This window comes from Cornus florida, unplaced genomic scaffold, assembly GCF_030987335.1.
Source record: "Cornus florida cultivar Cherokee Brave unplaced genomic scaffold, ASM3098733v1 CherokeeBrave_3.0.0_Hap2_Chr08, whole genome shotgun sequence".
Classification (NCBI taxonomy): Eukaryota; Viridiplantae; Streptophyta; class Magnoliopsida; order Cornales; family Cornaceae; genus Cornus; species Cornus florida.
In genome coordinates this window covers 27,447,550-27,467,961 of record NW_026775578.1, presented here as the reverse complement: position 1 = coordinate 27,467,961, position 20,412 = coordinate 27,447,550, and the positions used below count along the sequence as shown (strand labels likewise).

Genomic DNA, 20,412 nt, shown 5'->3' with positions numbered 1-20,412 from the left:
TTATTTGTAAAAAAATAGAAAGATAAGCAACTTTCCAAATACTTAATTACTTTATATTTTAAAATAGGTCCATTATATTTGACACATAGACAGCCACACAGATTCAGTAAAATAGTAAATTTTTATTTGTCAATTAAATAGTAAGGCTCAAAAAATATATATATCCTCTCTAAAGTATCTCGCCAGATATTCCCTCTCTAATTTTTGTTTCTCTCTCTAAAATATCTTTTTATCACTCTTTCTATTTATTTAGAGTAATGATTTACAACACAAAAGAGAAAGCACAAAAACTCCCCGAATCTGATTTGGCTAAGCCACATTAGAATTTAAAAAAAAAAAAAAACATGGTGCTTTCTCTTTCTTCCACAATTGAAAACTAAAAACTCTCTAAAATTATATATAAACAACACTTCGCCTCAAACGTCACCTTTTGTAAAATTATTTTAGGCCCACTTTTTCTCTAAAAGACAAATACATTTTGTAGAACTTTAATAGGATGAATAAATTATAGATTAAAAATTTCTTAATATAAATTTTAAAACATTAAATATTTGGTTTATATAGAGTATAAATAATTTTGTATTTGTAATTTTGTATATTTGTAAATTTAAATTTATGGAACACGGGAACATGTAATTTCCAATTTGTGAATATTTTCATTTGCTCTCTCCCTCTAATTTTGGAGAGTTTTTAGTTTCCTATACGTGAGGGAAAAGAGAAACACCATTTTTTTTCCTTTCCTTTTTTTCATTTTCATTTATACCATTTAAAGAGAGGACTATTTCTTGTTTTAATTTTGACGTTGCTTAGCCAAATCAAATTGGGGAGTTTTTGAATTTTTCTTTCGCATTGCTTATCATTACTCTTTCCTTTTTTCTCTAAAATTTTTATGTCGCTGCCAATATTATCTCCTCTCTAAATGATAGTTGCACTATATTTTCTTATTCCTTTAATTATATAATAAATATAATAATTAATAAATAAACGAATTTGCTTTGACACAAATTGTTATCCGATGAACTTAAGATTTCTATCAAAATTAAAATTTTGATCTAGTTGCTCTTCGGCTGGACATAAACTCAAGCAACACGTTTTTTAAAAAAAATAATTTATTTTTATCATATCATTTTCTTTATAATAAACAAGCACAAGGCTTTAACATCACGCGAGCCAAACTTTGAGTTCACCATTTTTTTCCCCCCTAGTTGGTTTACCATTAATTTTTCAAGCACAACTTCTCAAAATCATTAATAAGTGGGATAAAATGCAGTTAACAAAAATATTATTGTTGATAAGTGAGATTGACATGTAGTTAGTGATGTAAATCTATAAATTTTGTATTTTTAGCAACTATAGCGAGATGGATGAAACGTTGGAAATTGTTGCAGCTAAGGAATGAATCATCTCCAATCCAATCAAACTTGGTTTGTAACTCTGCAAACAGTTCTTAGAAACTCAGAAAACAGAGAATAATTTTCAGATAATTATAAAAGACTATTCTTTAAAAACAGTCATTTTATAACGGAGCAAAACAACTTTTGAAAAACTGAATCAAACAGAATTTTTTGTTCAATTTTTTATTTTCAATTTTTCGATAACAGAAAATTGTTTCCATAATTACAAACCAAGCAAGCCAACTTCTACATAAAGTGGAGATTTAATCAACCTTGGTGAATTTCGGCTATGTTGTTTTCCTTCTGTTATTCTTTCATGCTCAATAGTCAACCTTATGATCTCATCTGACAATGAGAAAAATTAAACCTCCGAGTTCTGTTTAGTTTATATATTACAATGAAAATCACGTTCAGCGACATGCAAGGAAATATTGTAAATGACAATTATGACATACTTCTTTCAGATCTTCAATGATTGGAATCAATTTATTTGCTAGAATCTGGAGTTCTTATTTGCTCTTCTCTTGTACTGGTTTGTTTGAACTATTTGTGCATGTAATTTGTATTATCTTGGTAAGCTGTTAAAGTGCACTCTGTTATTACAGTGCACTCTGTTCAAAATATGTGCGATTAGCATAGATATATTGTATGAATGGATATTGGCACATGCCAGTGGCCTAGCGGTATTCAGCCTCTACTTTCTAAAGTGAGGTGAGGGGTTTGAGTCTCAGTGAAAACATGTATGTGTGAATACCAACTAAAAAAATATATAAAGGGGAAGAAATTGGAAAAATTGAAAATATGCTATTAGCATTTTACCAGGGCATCCAAACGAACCTAAATGAAATTTTAGTAAATATTTACGTATTGTGTGTTTACATAACAATCTTTGATATAAAGATCAAGCAACTAAATTGGATTTAGGGTTTGATCTTGAGAATTATGTCTGTGCAAATGAACTTCAAATCCATTTTTAGGATGGTGTAACAAAGTGACTTATAATTACACAAAGAGAATCTATAGATTTCACGAGAAATTCTTTAATGCTTGAGGATTGCTTAGGATATGGGAAAATTTACTAAATGAACACCAACACGTAGTGATAAGAGACATTATATTTTTACTTATATGGCATGCATTTTTTTTCTTTTCAAGTTGATCACCGACATGCAATCAGCATGAGATGCAGCATAGTATACTGTCAACAGATCCTCAAACAAAGGTGATGTTTCCATGTTATATAGTATTGCAATCTGATGGTGATTTTTCAAAAATTATAATCTGAGAGTAATTTCGAAAACTTTTGGGGTCTGAGAGTAATTTATCTCATTATTAAAAGTGGTTGGTCGTCTGGTAATTTTAAGCTTTAATGGGGGCAACTTCAAAATTCTCCCACAGTCCCACGTGGAACGCCACCAGTCAAGTTTGACGAAACTTACGTGCTCCCATAAATCCCATAAGCGCATCCGACCTTGTTGAAAAATAAACTCCTGGTTTCTAAAACCTCTACTCTTCTCATCTCAACGCATAACACACACACAAATTCAGAAACAAACCCTAATCTCCAAATCTCTGTGTTTGCCCAAAAATGTCTGAAGCTCTGGACATGTCGCTCGATGATATCATCAGAAACAACAAGAAAAATGGAGAATCTTCTGGTAATTTCACGGGTAGAGGCAGAGGAAGAGGCCGAGTCAGAGGCTCCGGTCCCGGTCCAGGTCCAGCTCGTCGACTCCCGAACCGTACTTCGACCAGAATGACGCCGTATTTCGCACCACAGGTGACTGAGTCTTTTAATCTTCACATCTTCTTGATCTGGACTTCTAGATGGAGTTAGGGCTTATGATTTTAGTAGAAATTAGTGCATTTCAAGCTTGATCATTTCTTTTTACCACTACCCTTCACCCTTCTCTCTCTATATATATTTGTGTGTGTATTCTTTGGATATACTATGTGTATGGTGTGTGTATTTGATCGACATTTGGGGCAATTTTATGTGCATTGTAGGTGGCTCAAGTGCAAGAATTCTTGACGATTGGAGGGGCAAACACCGAGGCAGGGACGAAGCTGTATGTATCCAACTTAGATTACGGGGTTTCTAATGAGGATATTAAGGTAATCATATCGTTGTTATAAGTATTATATATATTATTAATTTTTGTAATTTTTAATGAAAAAAATTATTAAAATACAAAATTTAAACTTTAAAATTGTTAAATTTTGTTGAGGAATTAGAACGCTGTAGTTGTTTATCTAGTTCCCCTCTGTGTGTGCGTGTGTGTAAAATTAACTGTTTTTACCTTTTTAGTATATGAACTATGATTTGCTTTACTTATCAAAAATCGATTTCCCACCATCCTTCTTGCCTTTTTGCTTGTGTTATGCACTTTGCTTGGTTAATAGACTCGTGTAAAGGTTGTTGATACTGCAGTTAGAAATGTTTTATTTTTTAGAAAAATAACATTTTTAGCTAGCTTATTAAGAATGATCAGAGTTAGTGGGATGGGAGTTGGCGTGTACGAAGTATCGTTGAGGTGGAATCTGTGTGATCTAGAAGAAGTAATCCAAATTGGGTGCTTAGCATTTGCAATACGTATTGGGTGTCTTAACATTTGAGTGGTTATAACTTGTATGACATTCACCATTATGAATTTTTTTCACAAATATGGTTGGTGAGAGATAATAACTCTCAGTACGTGGAGTATTTTTTCCCCAGTAATATGATGATAGACCTATTTGAGAGGGTCTAAAATCCTAGATATAACCGAAGTTGGAGGGTCGGAACTTGGAAGAGCAAACTTCAAGATTTGGTCTTCTCAAATCAAGGGGGCATTGGCCCGTTCTTGCTTGTTCTTCTACACAATCTACGAAGAGTTCATCATGGAAATAAAACGGAGTACAAATTTATAGATGCCACTTTAGTTTCAATTGAGGTGCATTTACTCCATCGAAATCATTTTTGATGGAAATTGACCATGAATGATCATTTATCTTCTTTGATATAATTTTGTGATATAGATTGTTATTTGGTGTTACATATAACCATAGATGATTGTTGATTGTTGAAATAACCATGATTGTTTATTTGGGATGCAAGACATGTTTTGTAGCCCATTGCATGAAGAACTTGTATGTTCTCGCTAATTGGAGGAAATTTCTTGATGGAAATAAAAAATCCTTCACGTATTTATGGTAGGATAGTGGCTTGCGATACAAAGATCATTTGTGCATTTGTGCATCTATGCCGATGTTCCTACTTCCTATTAAGCCATGGGATACAAAAAAAATTCCCATCAGTTGTTTTAGTACTTGTTGCCTGGTTTTGCTTTGTGTGCATGCGCATGTTTGTTGATAAGCAGTTGTTGTGGTTATGTTAAAAATCAAAGATGATGCTCAACCTGATAACAACCGTTCCTATTTTTATCCTCTGATTATTAGTATTGTTTTTGTTATTGTAATTGTTAAAGAATAAAGAATCAGAATTTGTTCTTTTACCAATTGAAGGCCTCACTGATAGTGCAGACATGCTATATATATATATAACATGGTGTTGGTGGCAGTGGCAATTCTAGTGGAAGAGGTGGATATGGCAGATTGGCTAATGGTGGTAGTCACGTAATGTGGGTGATGGTATAATTGTGATGCATGGTTCTGGAGGTGCAATGTTGTTGTGTAATGGCCGTTGTCAGTGTGGTGAAAGACTGATAGTAGTTTGCATGTTGTTCTGGCAGCATAAGTGGTAATGGTAGGCTAGTCGCATTATCAATCAAAGTTAGCATAACTTGTTAGTCAAACATTCAATAAGTAAAAATGATGAAGATTTTACTTGGATTTTGCTGGAAACAAGTTTTCGAACTGGCTTTAAAAGTTCTCTTTTTATACTTAATTTAATTGGTACAAATTTCTATCAATCATTTATAAATGTTCTTACTTTGCCATGGCTGCTCGTTCACATGACTTTCACATCTGTAATTATTTTCCTGTTGTAAGCTCTGATATTTTGTATTTTATCATGCATTCTACCAGCTAATCTATATAATTCATAAATCTAATAGGAGGAATTGAATGTTGCACAAATCAAGACATTAACATTTATGTAACTATTTGCAGGTGCTATTCTCAGAGGTTGGTGACCTCAAACGACACTCAATTCATTATGATAGGAGCGGAAGATCAAAGGTATCTTGACAGGTTTTGAGACACTCAGGTCTTTTTGAAGAAATATATGTGTCTACTAGTGGCTTAGAAAGAATGTTTATGTTAGGGAACTGCGGAAGTGGTTTTTTTGCGTCAGTCAGATGCCTTAGCAGCTATCAAGAGATACAACAATGTACAGCTTGATGGGAAACCAATGAAAATTGAGTTGGTCGGAGTGAATCTTGTTACTCCTGCTGCTATGCCTCCGACTACAAATGGCATATTGGGAAATCATCCGGGTGTCACTTTCAGAAGGTATGTACCTTTTCAGTCTTCCCAGAATAATTGTCTTGTTTCATTGCGTGCTGACATGATGTCAATAAGTTCCATATTTATTTGCGGAAACTAAATGGCCATCGATTTTTAAATTTTTTTGATATAATGTTAATCTTGGGAGCAATTTATCACGTGTTTATCCAATCATCAAATTGAGTGTAAGATTGCCTAATATTAGGGAAGAGTAGAGCAGTTGGATTGTTAGAAGATGGAGTGTACTTTTTGAATATGAAGCTTGGGCTGAATAATCGCTGAATCATGTGTGTAATTTCCAGGCAAATGTCTAGGGTTTCAGCCTTTTTCCCTTTGAAGGTGTTTAGATAGCATAAAATATATTCCCTCTTTACATTTTACGCATGAATTAGTATACTGTGTGAAGGAATACCACTTATTTGCTTGTTTTATTTTCTTTAATTTTTTTTAAATATATTTTTTGGAAGTTAAAGCAAACACGCACCCCCAATTCTCTACAATATGTCCCTAGTGGGACTCCAACTCTCAACCTTCCCCTTTGGGGAGGAGAGATCATACCATTGGGTTAGAGGTCCTTTGGTATTGTTTGCTTGTTTTATTTTCATTTACCTTTTCCTTTTCCTCTTCCACTTCCACTTCCTTGCATCCATTTGAATTCATTTTGTTGTCATTCGTTTTAATAATGTGATTGGACAGTAGACAAGAAAGGGTTTCAGGTAGAGGATTGGATCGTGGTGGTGGTGGCGGCGGCCGTGGATTTGGGAGGGGTCGTGGACGAGGGGGAGGCCGTGGTGAGAACCTATCTGCTAAAGATCTTGATGCTGATTTGGAGAAGTATCATTTGGAAGCTATGCAATTAAACTAAAATTCTTATCTAATTATGAATTTCTGGGACAGTTTTTAGGATGTTACCTGGAATTTGCTTGCTCTGTGTTTCATATGCGAGTATGCTGGTCACTCACTATACACACTATTATATGTTCTAGCAAGAGTTGGATACTAGTGAATCAAAATTGGTTGTTCCTTGCTTCTGATATTGGTCAGAATTTACAGCTAACATTGTGCTGTCAGTTACACATCTGGGCTAACCTGCTTTTGTGCTTTAGGTTGAGGCTCTCTCGCTATATGTATATATATATTATATATTTATCCCAACATGGTAATGAAATTATTTGGATGTCAGTTTTTTATTTGATTTGGCTGGTTAGTTCATTGGAGTTTAGATCCTTTTGTTTTTAGGAATTGTCATTCTTGTTTTCATTTTGGGTAATGTAGGGTGTTCACAGCTCACCCTCTTTGGTGGGATGGGACTCACTTTTCTTGTCTATACCGCAATCATCCTTAACCATCGAATATAAAATGCTTGCAAATTGAACCTAAGATTCTTTAGGTTAGGTTCAAAATCCTCCTGTTAATTTAAGTATCCAATTTGGACTTTAAAAAAATATGTTATTATTAAGTACGATGTTCCCTCAAATGAGACAATAGGCATCAACCATAAAAAAATAGCTATGCAATCAAACTAAAATTCTTATATAATTTTTTTACACATGTAATCGAATATGATACATGCAAACACAATACAAAACAGCAGCTCATATGGATCGCTCAAAGACAAAATCAACCAAAGCAAGAGACACCAAAATTTTCCCGAGATTCTCCTATCCTGTCTTGTGGACGTTAGTTTTATGGAAAATGACTTGCACAGATTTTTATACATTCAATGGAACCTTAAATCGTAAAATATACAGGATTGTCATTTTTATAAAATGGTTTTGAGGCCCCAACAAGAATTCTAAACATGAATCCCGTTTATTTAGCACTACTACTGAATACAGTGGAATCAAAGAACAGGGCTCAAGCCATGGGGTAAAACCAACTGTAGGATTCTTTTCAGGAATTTAAACTAGTGTTTTCCTGGTTATAGTTAAAAAAAATTAAACCAATAAAAGATTGGAAGCCAAGATTTCAACAGACATTATTGTGACATTGTGTGAAATGCATATGGATGGAATATAAAAGAAAATATTTATCCGTATCGGTGAGTATGACAAAAGGTGATCCCTGTTGACACGAGGTATGAACCAATCATCTGGGTACAGTTTCTAAACCATGGAGCCAAAAACCAAAATAATTTTTGAGTATAAAGAGTGAGCTGAAAACCAGTATATATATATATATATTCATCATGTTCCACAGTCAAAAGGGGAACGGAAACAATTGAAAAGGCTAAAGATACAAAACTTCTATTCCGGGGGAAAAAAAAATACAAAACTTTGGCTTTCAGAAATTAATGACTGAACACTAGACACAGAAAAATTCCTCAACAGCTACTTTACAACAATCGCAATACATTGAAATGGGGAAGAATTAGACAAAAAGCCAAACATTTACAAAGTAAATGAATAACGAACTAAGATAAAATACATACCGGGCACACTTCACTAATGACACTATTACCAGACACCACCTTTCGATGTCCAAAAAATGAAGTTGAATACACTGGTAGATCCAATCTACCCATTAGCATCTTCGGTACCTATCCACTAAACATACAGCATCCCGAATCTGCTTTCATTGCAGACAAGGGGGCAAACCTCTGTTTATTAACAAACTCTGGAAGGAGTAACCCTCAGGAATGACCGAGGCCAAGAGGAAATCTTATCCTGTACAAAAGAGTCCTCCAATATTATTGCCCCCCATCAATGTACGCCATTAACTGCTTCAACATGAAAGAAGGAAATTCTTTAATTACAAACATCAAAATAACAGCATTAACAGGCAATCAACATTTTCAAAATTAAATGACAAAATTAGAGTGAAAATTTTCAAATTATATCACTTCAGGTATAAGAGTACTTAATTGCGCACAAAAAAAAAAAAAAAAAAAAAAGGTAACAAAATAAACTCCTGGTGCATTTTAAAATTACATGTGGAGAATAATAGGAAGTAGACATTTAGAAATTGAATAAAAAACACGATACACACACACACCCCCACAAAAGCTAATCTATTACAAAGGCAATGGATAACGATACCTGAAGATGGTTCGAATCCCTGATCTGAAATATCATGTCGAAATAGAAGTCGAATCAATTTCTGATCAATTGCTCAATAGAATTCCCAAACATCTTGTGCTCTGGAGAATTTTTAATTAAGCCTCCAATGTTATATCTTCAGCTGAACCAAAATTCATACAGTAATCCTTGATGATTTTTTTTTTAACGTAAATGTACAATTTTGTGACGATAGGAGAAGTGGACACTGATGCGGCTTTGAATGCAAAATTCCACAGGAGTTCTTAATGGCTGCTCTTTAAATATATATAGAGCTACGCAAACAAGTAACCAGTAAAATCCAATATCTGAGTTCACCTTACGCAGAGCTTGAAATTTTAGCCAGTAGAAATACTTCTGCAAATCAGGCAACATTTGATGCATTCTTACAAAAACAAGCATTTCCACCGTGTTTCACACTTCAGTAAGGGAATGCCAGTGCTGAAATATTGTGAGAATCAAGAATGATGAACATCATTTTCTCCATATTGCATTCAAACAAAAACCTTTCCAAAATACTGAGACATTCAGCCCAGTTTCGAGATTATTCGTTTAACAGTTGAAGTATGCCTCGCATCTGAAGGTATGGATTCTCCAATAGCTTTTCATTATTGCTCTGCACAGCAGGAGTAATAAACAGCAATAAGAGCAAAATTTTGAGATATAATAACAATTAAAAAAAAAAAAAAACTCAACATGTGTGAAAAAGAATCCATTGCTGAATTTCCAGAACTGGAATGAGGCACTGTACCATTCTCTCCTTGCCTGTAAAAAGTTGGCCAACAATCTGTGTACCAACTTCTAATAGGTTACACAGATAATGAAAACAGTCCAGCAAAAATTAGAGCGCAACTGCCATACTGAATTAGAACAAGGAAATCCCTTAAAATGGTTCCAAATAATAGATTTCAACTTTCAGGCATGGCCATCAGATAATAAAGATTTATAAATAACAAATCAGTTGATTAATTCCTAGAATCACATTCAGGGGGAGAAAAAAAAAAGATTAGAATCACCAGTTTCTGCATGAATCAATCATAGCAATGCTCATAATGGGCACAAAAGGGCAGACATGATGACACTAGCAACATCACAACACCAGTCATAGCCTAGTTTACAAGGAACCAGAAACTTTGCAACTGAATGCTATGTCCATATGAATGGACACTACCTTAGACGACTGACAAGAAAAATCCGGATTGAAAATTATGAGGTTTAACTATCCTGTAATGGTAAATACTAGCTCTATCCCAAAATATGTTCTGAAAAGTCAATGTACAAAATTTCAACTTCTATAAATTATTACGTTATGAAATCTTTTCTAACTTAGCAGCAAAATTCTTTATTTCAGAAGGTGGTTTTGGAATTTCAAAACTTACAAAGTTGGAGTCAAAAGGAATATTTATTTGAGGACAGAGGAAGTATATCAAACAACACTTGATGCTTTAGATGAGACAACTAAATTGAAATTCGACACCATTCCCTGAAAGTTTATTTCTCTTTTGCCCAGAAAGTTGAATTCAGTAACTTATGCACCTCTTGTCTTGACACCTCACTCATATAACTTAGAAAACTATTTTTCAGTGTACTAATCATAACAAAAATATTATAAATTAAAATTATTCAGAATTGTCAATGATCCGAGATGCAAAATATGTTTTCATTCAAACCATCAAACGGGATCAGACCTGCTGAGCTCTGAATACAAGACTCTGAAGCATACGCTGGTAACTTTCAGGTTCTTCCGTCATCATCCTCTGAAAAATCAAACTCCAAATCAGTATGTGCTGGCATCTAAGTAAGCAAATAATTTCTGACCATTGGTAGTAGAAAACTTAGCATTCTTGCCTTCAAAAGAAAAGTCGAAGAGTAATATGCCACCCTTGAGTCTGTATCATCCAACAACTCTCTGACAAAGACCCAAAAGTATTATGTTGCTTGACAAATTATGCATAAATGGAAGACTTCAAAAAGTATAAAATTGCAGTATTTACCTAAAGAAATCTTCTCCACCAACTTCTTGAAAAGCAGCAGGATCTGCAGTGCATTTACCAATTAAAAGTAAGAGAAGGGTAGCTCGTATATCTGAGGTGGCACCAGGTAGGTTTCCCCTTCCTTTGCTCCCAACAGAAACACCCAATGCAATATTGTCTGTTGCTGCACCAGCAAGTTGAATCAATGGCCAATAAAACAAAGCAGCAGGAACACATCCAACCAATTGCATGGGAACAATGGCTTGTCCACGAAGAAGTAAAGCTGCCATGGATGCTGTCCCAGAGAATAGATTATCATTTCTGTAGCCAAATTTACTCTTAATATCTTCCATGGATTCCTCCCCATAGTGTTGTAGAGCAAGATGATCTCCTGCATCAGACTTTTTAATCCCATCTGTGTGCCTAAAAACTTTACCATCATGTATTGCATCTCCGAATGGCATTGCAGTTGCAGGGAGAACTTTCAGGCATAATTGAGAAAATAGAATGTCACACATCTGTTTTGATATAGCAAAAAAGGTAAAAGAGTAAGAGAAATATGGAATGTTCAGAAAAGGCTTCCTAACAAATGCAATGAGAGTAGCTTTCTTCATCGAGAAGAATATATGAACAGTTCTACAATATGAAATGACCAGTCACCCGCTTCCCCCAAAAAAAATCGTAAATAAATAAACTAGTCACTAAGGGAAATATATATATATATATATATATATATATATATATTATGTTACCCAGACGAATAAGGTTTCAATGAAAATCATTTTATGTTTTTCTAAATAAATCTTTAATTGAAATGGAAAAGAGGAAGGAGAACACAGTAAATTCATACAAATCAAACATTCATAAATATTTTCTGCGGGTCAAATTCATGACGGTGTGGAGTATGGTTAACCTATTGTCAGCTACATCTAGAAAGTCAACACATTGATCGCTCAGTTCTTCGAGAATTAGCACAGTGAAAACTGCTGATAAATATACACACTACTAGATAAAACAGATGACCGAGTACATAAGGCAACATAAGACATAAATAAAAATAAAAATGAGGGGAATTAACCAGCAAGACTTCTATCAACTAATGGGGACACCGGGAGGGAAGAGATAATAAAGCACACCGCTTGCTTTTTCTTTGTCTTTCACCTGCTCAGACGCTCTCTTTCAACTACTAATGCACCCCTTGTTCTGACTCTACTCTACATTTAAGCTTGCCATTCCCATGGAACTAGGGTGCTTGAAGAGAACCTTGTAATAATTTTAAAGCTAGTGTTAGGAAAGAAACAATTATAAAACTCATCCACTAATTTGAGTTTCCTGAAACTAAAATTCAGAAAATAAAAGAGTGCCCATTTTGGAGACACGTGTATACATAAAATCTTTGATCATGTCTCACTTCCACCACCCATTTCACATGGATTGGTTGAATAACCTAACCAGTGTCTCTATTTTGTTGAAGAGGTCACTACAACATCAACCAAGCCTTTTCTCAATTACTTGGGGTCGGCTACATGAATCCTATGCTTCCATTCGGCTCTATTTAAGGCCATAGCCTCGGTCATTCGTTGAAGAGGTCACTACAAGTGGGGGAAAAAAAATTTAAAAGCAGAACTTGGAGAACATATATCACAAGATTAGGTCTATCACCTACTAACACAGAACAAGGATATGTTCCCTAAACATCAATTTGTTTGTCAGTCAAAGAAAATGGTTCACCATATATGTTCCCTAAACATCAATTTGTTTGTCAGTCCAAGGAAATGATTCACCATATATGTTCCCTAAATATCAAAAAGATACAAAAGATAAACATCAAGGTCATCAAAACAAACAAAAACAATGTGAAGTCATGTTTTCTTGCTAGTGACATGTTAATCCCTAGTGCAAACACCATGGCCTTATTCCAATGGCATCAAGGTCTTGAAGAAGAAATACCTTCAAAATATTAATACGGTCTGTTTCATTTATCTGAGCCATTAAGGACAAAGCACTACTCATAATGTCTATCACTGCATTTGCTTTCTCAAGACGACTCTGGTCATGCAGATGTCCAACAGCTTCACTGCCACTTGAATCCTGAAGTTCATTCTCGTCTAACAAAAATTTGCATCGCATAAGAAGCCTCTCTAAAACAAACAAGAAGCCCCATCTGATGGTGCAATTTTTTGACTTCAGAAGCCCACACATAAGCCAAATGGGTAAAGGAACATCTAAATCAACTGAATAATCATTCACACCAGCAAGGGCAATTTTCTGCGATAAGTTTCTGATATTTAACCATATATTTGCATCCTTCTCCTCACTAATTTCTGCTATAAGCAAATCACCCAACCATACATATCCATTCTGACGGCACCCAGTTCTTTCAGAATGAAGAAGAGAATGCAAAGTAGCCCATGAGAGCTTTGCTTTCAGGCCAGCACTGTTTCCTATAACTCCATCCTCAATGCTTTTCATGGACTTGTACGACTTTGTTATCTGTATCATATGCGCAAACTCTTTGTCTAAATGAGTGAACGAACTTATAATTCTATCAAATTTCTCAGTAATCTTCCCCAGGAGCTGCAAACATAAATGAATTTCAGACTTCAGCAACTTAGACAGAAAATTGTATGCAACTCAATTCCAAAATATATTGCATGCAAGTCTATGGAACAGAACCTCTCTTTCTTTCTTTTTCCATAATAGGCCAGAATAAATAAGTAAAATGTAATAGCAACTCTCTCTCCCAGTCTCTTTTCATGTGTGGAGAAAACAAACCACAAAAGATCAGCAAAATGAAAATGGAAACAAATGGCAATATCACATAATGAAACTAAAATCCCATAGTTGTTTTCCACAGATAGGCCAGTGGGCCGCCGACTTGAATTCAACCAACTTATGTCAGATTTGATCCAATTACACAACCAATGGATTGGATTCAGATTTGAACAATGACATTCAATAGCACCCTGAGTGCAAAACAAGGTAGATTAATCCAAATAGCCTGCATCTCATTGAATCTATCACAAACAAAAGCTTCATGGGTTTCTAAAATATAAAAAATATCTATAACATAATAGAATATATATATATTTTTTTGATAAGAAAAATTGTATAACATAATAGAAATTTTTGGAAACTAATGTAACAAGAAATGCATTTATCGATATAGTAAAGGTGGTCAAGTGGCATGAGAGCACTGGACAAAGCACTGAAGATAAGAGGCACAACAATGACCTAGCTCAGGCCTAAATTAAACAAACCAAGCCAGGCATTGGCCCCTATCCTATAAAAATGAAACCAATAAAATCCTAGTAATATTACTTACAAAAAAAACAGGTGTCTGCCACTATGAATGATGAGCATTTGATATTCTTTAGTAAACGCAAAAGATCAGTTTGTCATGGCCACATTGCTCCAAGCACAAAGATGCAGATGTACAACCGGTGAAAAGCAAACTATTATTTTTCCTTTTATTACTTTGTGCTCTCTGCTCAAAGTGGCACACACCTATTTGGAGGGAACTATAAATAAAATAGTTTAACAGAAATAAACCAAATCTATATATAATATAAGAATATTAGTAATACATAATTCAAAGATCAAGCACCAGTGAAGGACCATTATGTTTCTACTTCATAGGGAAGAGACACTAAACAACAAAAAAATATGCTCTCAGATGTAAATAATTCCATATTTTAAATTGTTAACCCTTTTCCAGAATATGCTGTCATCTGTTAAGCATTTCTGAGTAGAACAGGAAAGTTTTTAAGCCAGGTCAAACTTAGCAACACAAACTTGATCAACAAAATAACCAGAATGGACACCAGGGCATCATATATCCAAAGAAGACAAGTGTAACGTCTATTATTTTCAGCTCTGCAGTTTTCCCTATTCACAAGAATCAATATCATTGATCTATTCTCTCGAAATTGAAATCTAAATTCATTAAACTAAGTATTCCTGAAGATGGTTGTTTCAGACTTGACTAAATTCATTGACAAGAAAAATAGGAAGAAGTATACACCCTTCAATTGCAATCCCGGACACTAAATAGTTATGAATAACAGCTTGGAACTCTCCTTTTTTTTATTTGATAAATAAGAATGTATTAGAAAGCGATCAAAAGGGAATCGCATCCCAAGAGAGCTACACAAGGCCAAATGGGGCCTCTAAACTCTCAAAGAGCCCATAAAATTAACTTTCTCCCAGCGAACTAACAGAACAGACTCATCTGCAGTGAATATAGAAACAAGACTCTTCTTGAGCTCACAATCACATAAAATGTGTTATAATACTTTATCTTTCACTATTTGATTAGATAATCAGTAGTCGATGGCAAAATTTATTCTCTCAGTCTCCCAAATCTATCAACCCAAGCTACAAGAATTATAACATACACCAACAAGCACATGAACAAAAAATAAAGCATTACCATATTTAGTCGATCACTGTTAGGATATTTAGACAATTGATCAGAAATTGATCTTCTCAAAATCTCCCCAATTCCTTCCACACCAAGCTTAACAGAAATATAAAAAGCTTCAGGTGCATCTGCAAGAGTAAGCAGGGTAGCAATGGGTTGAATCTCATCGTCACTATATTCAGAGACACCTGCAGCTAAGCACCTCTCATTTACTTGATGCAGAACATAGTCAAAAAGCACCAGATATAGGTTTCTCCTCTCCTCCCTTGAGTTTGAGAGCACTAACTGCATTGCAAAATCATTATTTGGGAAACTTGAACTGTCTTCGAAGATTCTAGCAACAGAAAATAAATTGATTTTTGCATATAAAATGACGAGTTTAAAAGAAAAATATATATATGACATCAGAACTTCAATAATAGAGAAATCAATGTAACTTTCAGCCAGGAAAAAACATTTACTAATTTCATCCAACAAAGGGAAGTCAACATTTTAGAAATTTTCAATTTGATAAATAGTATAAGCGACAATATTAAACATCCGGAGATGCAATAGTATAGCATTAAAATTACATGACAGAAGAAAAAAAAGGCAAAAAGATTAAATTAAAGAAGAATCAATAGGAAAAATCTTCCTACTTTTTCAGTTGCGTGGATGGTCCTTTAATAAGGCAATGTCACGTCAGAAACAAAATGGCAATGAAACAGAACACATTTGGAACTTAACAGTTGCAGCACCATAAATGGGGAAATTACACACACTTTACCAATCTGTAATCAGACTATCAACAGTTAACCCAACAAACTAAACAAAAATGAGTATGCAAAATAAGAAACTTGACAGTTACATGATACATTAATAAGAAGCATCTATATTAAACTTTTATATAAACAATGAGATCGATTTCTCATTGCATGTGCCATGAATAATAAAGTTTAAGCAAATCCCCCTACCATACAAATTAGATATATAGCTAATTGCACCGTTCCGTCATGGATAGCAAATAGTGTTGCTTATTACTGCGGAAATAAATATATAGATTCCTATAACCAAGTTATTTGATTCTCCATCAACCAGAGACTCTTGACTTCCATGAGAAATGAATAGAATATACCTCAATGAAAATAAACTCGATTCCTCCAAGCAAATCAACCTGCTCAGCAAGAAAACTTGGGGCACTTGGAAGAGCCTCATCAGGAACTTGATAAAACATGTTTGTTAACATGCAAATAAGATTGCTGTGAACAAGTTCTGCCCAAGAATTCCTCCTGCTGATCTCCATAAGCACCTTAATAACCTGCATTTGGAAGAAGAGTAAATAAGATTTACTCAAAAGTAAAAGAAAAAATGACATAGAGCATATTGAATGAAATAGAGGAGAATGAAGAACTTTATTATAAACATCCACTTTAAATTTAATGATTGAGCACTTAACCACAAAAAGAAAAAAATTATTGGCTAAGCAAACACTAAAGCACAGTGCATAAGTATTAGAAGATAATACATGACCATGAAAGATATATGAACACAAAACTGTGCATATCATTTTATTGGAAACCGTTTTCGTTTCTCATTACTTTCACAAAAAAAGATGAGTTACAACGATATAATACTTTTAGCTACCAAATCTCATAGAGATGCAAATGCCAGGACTCAAAAGAAGTACATTTGGTTTAGTGTTTCTCTTTCCTTTCTACCCTTTATGCGGAGTTCATCAATGGACCAAAACACAATAAACTAGCAAAGTAATCATCAATGAAGTGAAGTCAACCAAATACTATAAATTGACCGAAATGACCAAGCCAACACTGCGCAAGCTTGGATCAGGTTAATTGAAAAAGTTCAAATTGAAACTCAAGCCATTTCATGTAGCTCAGATTCACCTAAAAACATTTCGTAACACCAAGGAGGAAAATCCATGCAAGCAAGTTCTAATACTAAGAAAATTTTCCTCCCTCTCTACCAGTCTTGAAACCTTGACCTAGGACTTCGAAATTAAGACCCAAAGCCACTAGGACAAAGGTGGGCCAGTAATGGCATTAAATATTATGAAAGCTATGCTGACACATTTGATTCTCTACACGATACAGATCAGTTTCGAACACACATCAAGAGCAAAATCTAATGTATCCATAAATTTCCCATCCAAACAACATTTTTAATGATTCATAAAAGTCCTAAACTCTCGAGTAACAAAGAGCATACAAACATGTATCTGCACAGAAAATTACATCCATATAACAGCAGAGATGAAAAAAGAATTTACCCTTATGTCAAGACCTTTTAATCTGATCCTGGAAATTTTGCCTCTATCAGAGACAAAATAAAGTAAGCAGCTTAGGGCAGAAGCCCAGATGGATTCTTCCTTCTCTTCTATCTGAGGTACAATGCAATTGTAAAGGATTAGAACACGACGCATAAAGTATATAGAGGACGCTAATCAATGAACAAGAGTAATATCTGACAAGTCACAACCAATTTAAAGGCTAAAATAAAATTAGAGAACGAACAAAATCTAGAAAGAGATTGATTGACATTATACCAAAGGAACTTAGTGGAACCTATTATCAAATGTTATAGGGCCCGGTCAACAGCCATTACTTGCTGTGGTGAGAAAAGCTTAAGCCATCACGTGTAAGAATGCAGGTTCCAGGCCAAAAGCAACCACCAAACGCATAAAATGCAAAAGGTCAGGTTTAAAGAATAATAAGTTGGAAAAGTAGTCCAAAATTCTAACCAGGATTTCAACTTCTTTAATATGTCATTTTAGTACAAGATCAGAAAATCTTTCCATCAGTATTAACCGACAGATCAACTCTTAGAAACAGTAGTTCAGAATGAAACAATGAAAGCTCCATTTTCCATTGATTATATCCTTTATATGTGATGTGCATGAGCATGTATCTACATTCACAAGCCAATACTCAAAATCAAATCAAGCAAGCGGGCAATTCCTTAGAATAATAATGTCAAAATCAATAAAATGGTGAGTGCATTCGCAGGCCAAAACTCAAATTCTAATATACCCTATACCGGAATCCATCATTTACGGTTTGTTTGGTAGGAAGGTAGGAAGAGGAATGGAGGAAAGATGGGAAGGTAGAGAAGAGACTAGGACGGAAGAGAAAAGAAAATGGATGAGTAAATCCCTCCTATTTTAAAATTTTCAGATTACAATACTACATTTCATAATTATAAAATAAATCAAACTTCATAATTATAAAATAAATCTATGTTTTATCCCTCATAATTATTAGATATCCAAATTAGTGAGCGAGCTACATTTTTTTTACTTTTTTTTTTTCATGAAGAAATATGATTCTACTTTTTTTCTTTGAAATAAAGAAAAATAAAATTAAAGTTAGCATGCATGAACCAATTACAGTGAAACGAACCGTACATATTACATAATAAAGGTCCAAAGGAGAACTAAAGATAATGATTGGTATAATGGTAAAAACCAATTATAACTCTCTCTTCCCTTCTCTCCTAACAAACAAAGTAAAGTGTTATCTCCTTCCCTTCCATCCAAGTTATCCAACCAAACAAAAGGGGGAAGGACACTCTCTTCCCTAGGGATGTCTCATCCACCCCTTCTTCTCTCCCTTCCATCCAATTTTCTTCCTTCGTAGAAAACGGAGCATTAATTCAAAATGATAATAATAGTATTGTTGGAGGAACCTAATCCACAAAAGCATTTGAGTTTTCAACTAAAAAATTTGTTGAACATTATACCATAGCAACAGCACAAGGTAATAATTCTGTTGCTATGTAGCCACTCCCATTATACCATCATGCCAAGATAGAGAAGAAATAATATGCAAGATCCCAATTTCTCTCTCTGCATTTGTTTCCTTCTCAAGCCCTAATTCCTAAATTCCAATTTCAACATGGTATCTGAGCAGGCAAGATCCTGTGTTCAAACCTCGCTGTCACTTAAAATTGAAACAGGTTTTGGACCAAAAGAAGGCTGCACTTGAGGGGCATGTTGAAGGATTCAAATGTTAAAGTTACACCTTCCCTAACAACTTAAGCTTTTAGAGTAAATGGTTGTTTATACTAAAAAATAAAGAAAAGCGAAAATCAAGGAAGGATAATATGTAATCACAAAACGTGCTGTCAAACTTGTATAAAGCCAATTAAAGTGATAAAACATGCTTTTACCACTTTAACTTTACAATTGCTTAAGAATAAATTACCAAGTACAACACCGATTTCCCATTTTTGTTTGGCTGGACAGTAACATATATATTGCTTTTCAAATATATAGTAGTAGAAGTAGATTTTAAGAACGGATGCGCAATGGTAATTTTGGTACTGAAACAAAGTCGTTTAAAGTACGAACGGATAGGGGAGGGTGGGAACCCCAAAAATAAATAAAAAGATAACTATAATAATTCGAGCACAATGAGCAGGTCAAGTTAAAGTTCAAAGAAAAGCAGTATTCAACCTTGACCCCACATCCGCCTTACAGTAGAATTCTGCTTCCATAACCATTACAAAGTTCTATATATATATATATATTATTTTATGATAAGTTACAAACTTCTAAATAATGCCTGCACATTAATAGTAAAGCATACTAGTGAATCTGCTTAGGGCTAAAAATTTCGTCCAGTTAAAGTTCCCGTTACTGAAAAGAACTCTTCCTTCAAGAGAGGTTCATCAAACTCATTTACACCTTGTGGGAAATGAAATCAACATCAATAAAAAGACCTACGCTTAGATATACAAGCTCCCACAGGCATCATCAATGTTTTAACTCAAACAAGAAATACATTCTGTGCATCTTTTTTTTTTTAGTCAATGTTATTTCCATCCTTGTATACTCTTAAAAGAAATTGCTCCTGGAATTCTATCTACAACTAATGGGCTCCAACCCCTAGAAAGCCTAATACCATGAATTAAAATATACTAAATGTGGGGGGGGGGGGGGGGGGGGGGGGGGGGCGTTGACTATTTGTTAGGTCCAATGATTTGATCTCGACAATTATTGTCAGCCTTAATAAAAGAAGCCTATAACGATCTTTGAAGCTCTATTTCAAAATACCAAAAGCAACATTATAATGTTGAAAAAAGAAAAAAAAAGGAAGCACAGGAACGCGGTTCCCAAATCACAA

General features: G+C 34.4%; 2 protein-coding genes across 3 annotated transcripts in view; one reads left to right on the top strand and one right to left on the bottom strand.

Annotated features, from left to right (window-relative positions):
• The first annotated feature begins 2,868 nt into the window (after positions 1 to 2,868).
• Positions 2,869 to 7,030, top strand: LOC132270970 (THO complex subunit 4B-like). 2 transcript variants are annotated; one of them, XM_059772184.1, is made up of 5 exons: positions 2,869 to 3,174; positions 3,402 to 3,509; positions 5,505 to 5,573; positions 5,659 to 5,846; positions 6,540 to 7,030. In XM_059772184.1, the coding sequence occupies exons 1-5, from the start codon at positions 2,983 to 2,985 to the stop codon at positions 6,703 to 6,705; spliced, it is 723 nt and encodes a 240-aa protein (XP_059628167.1). In that variant the 5' UTR covers positions 2,869 to 2,982; the 3' UTR covers positions 6,706 to 7,030. The 2 variants fall into 2 exon arrangements, with proteins under 2 accessions (XP_059628167.1, XP_059628166.1); XM_059772183.1 differs by having other exon boundaries at positions 6,537 to 7,030.
• A 961-nt stretch (positions 7,031 to 7,991) lies between these two features.
• LOC132270969 (uncharacterized) overlaps positions 7,992 to 20,412 on the bottom strand; it is a 31,143-nt gene continuing 18,722 nt past the window's right edge. Inside the window, exons 10-18 of the mRNA XM_059772182.1 lie at positions 17,559 to 17,669; positions 16,407 to 16,589; positions 15,302 to 15,577; positions 12,820 to 13,446; positions 10,891 to 11,387; positions 10,745 to 10,805; positions 10,585 to 10,653; positions 8,879 to 9,512; positions 7,992 to 8,559 (exon numbers count right to left, since the gene is read on the bottom strand). Coding sequence (XP_059628165.1) covers positions 9,441 to 9,512; positions 10,585 to 10,653; positions 10,745 to 10,805; positions 10,891 to 11,387; positions 12,820 to 13,446; positions 15,302 to 15,577; positions 16,407 to 16,589; positions 17,559 to 17,669 — 1,896 coding nt within the window. The 3' untranslated portion in view covers positions 7,992 to 8,559; positions 8,879 to 9,440. The remainder of the gene's footprint in view (positions 8,560 to 8,878; positions 9,513 to 10,584; positions 10,654 to 10,744; positions 10,806 to 10,890; positions 11,388 to 12,819; positions 13,447 to 15,301; positions 15,578 to 16,406; positions 16,590 to 17,558; positions 17,670 to 20,412) is intronic.

Coding starts and splice junctions, on each gene's coding strand:
- LOC132270970 (XM_059772183.1), top strand. CDS start 2,983: ATGTCTGAAGCTCTGGACATGTCGCTCGATGATATCATCAGAAACAAC. Junction 3,175..3,401: donor CGCCGTATTTCGCACCACAG/GTGACTGAGTCT, acceptor TGTGCATTGTAG/GTGGCTCAAGTGCAAGAATT. Junction 5,847..6,536: donor CCGGGTGTCACTTTCAGAAG/GTATGTACCTTT, acceptor GTGATTGGACAG/TAGACAAGAAAGGGTTTCAG.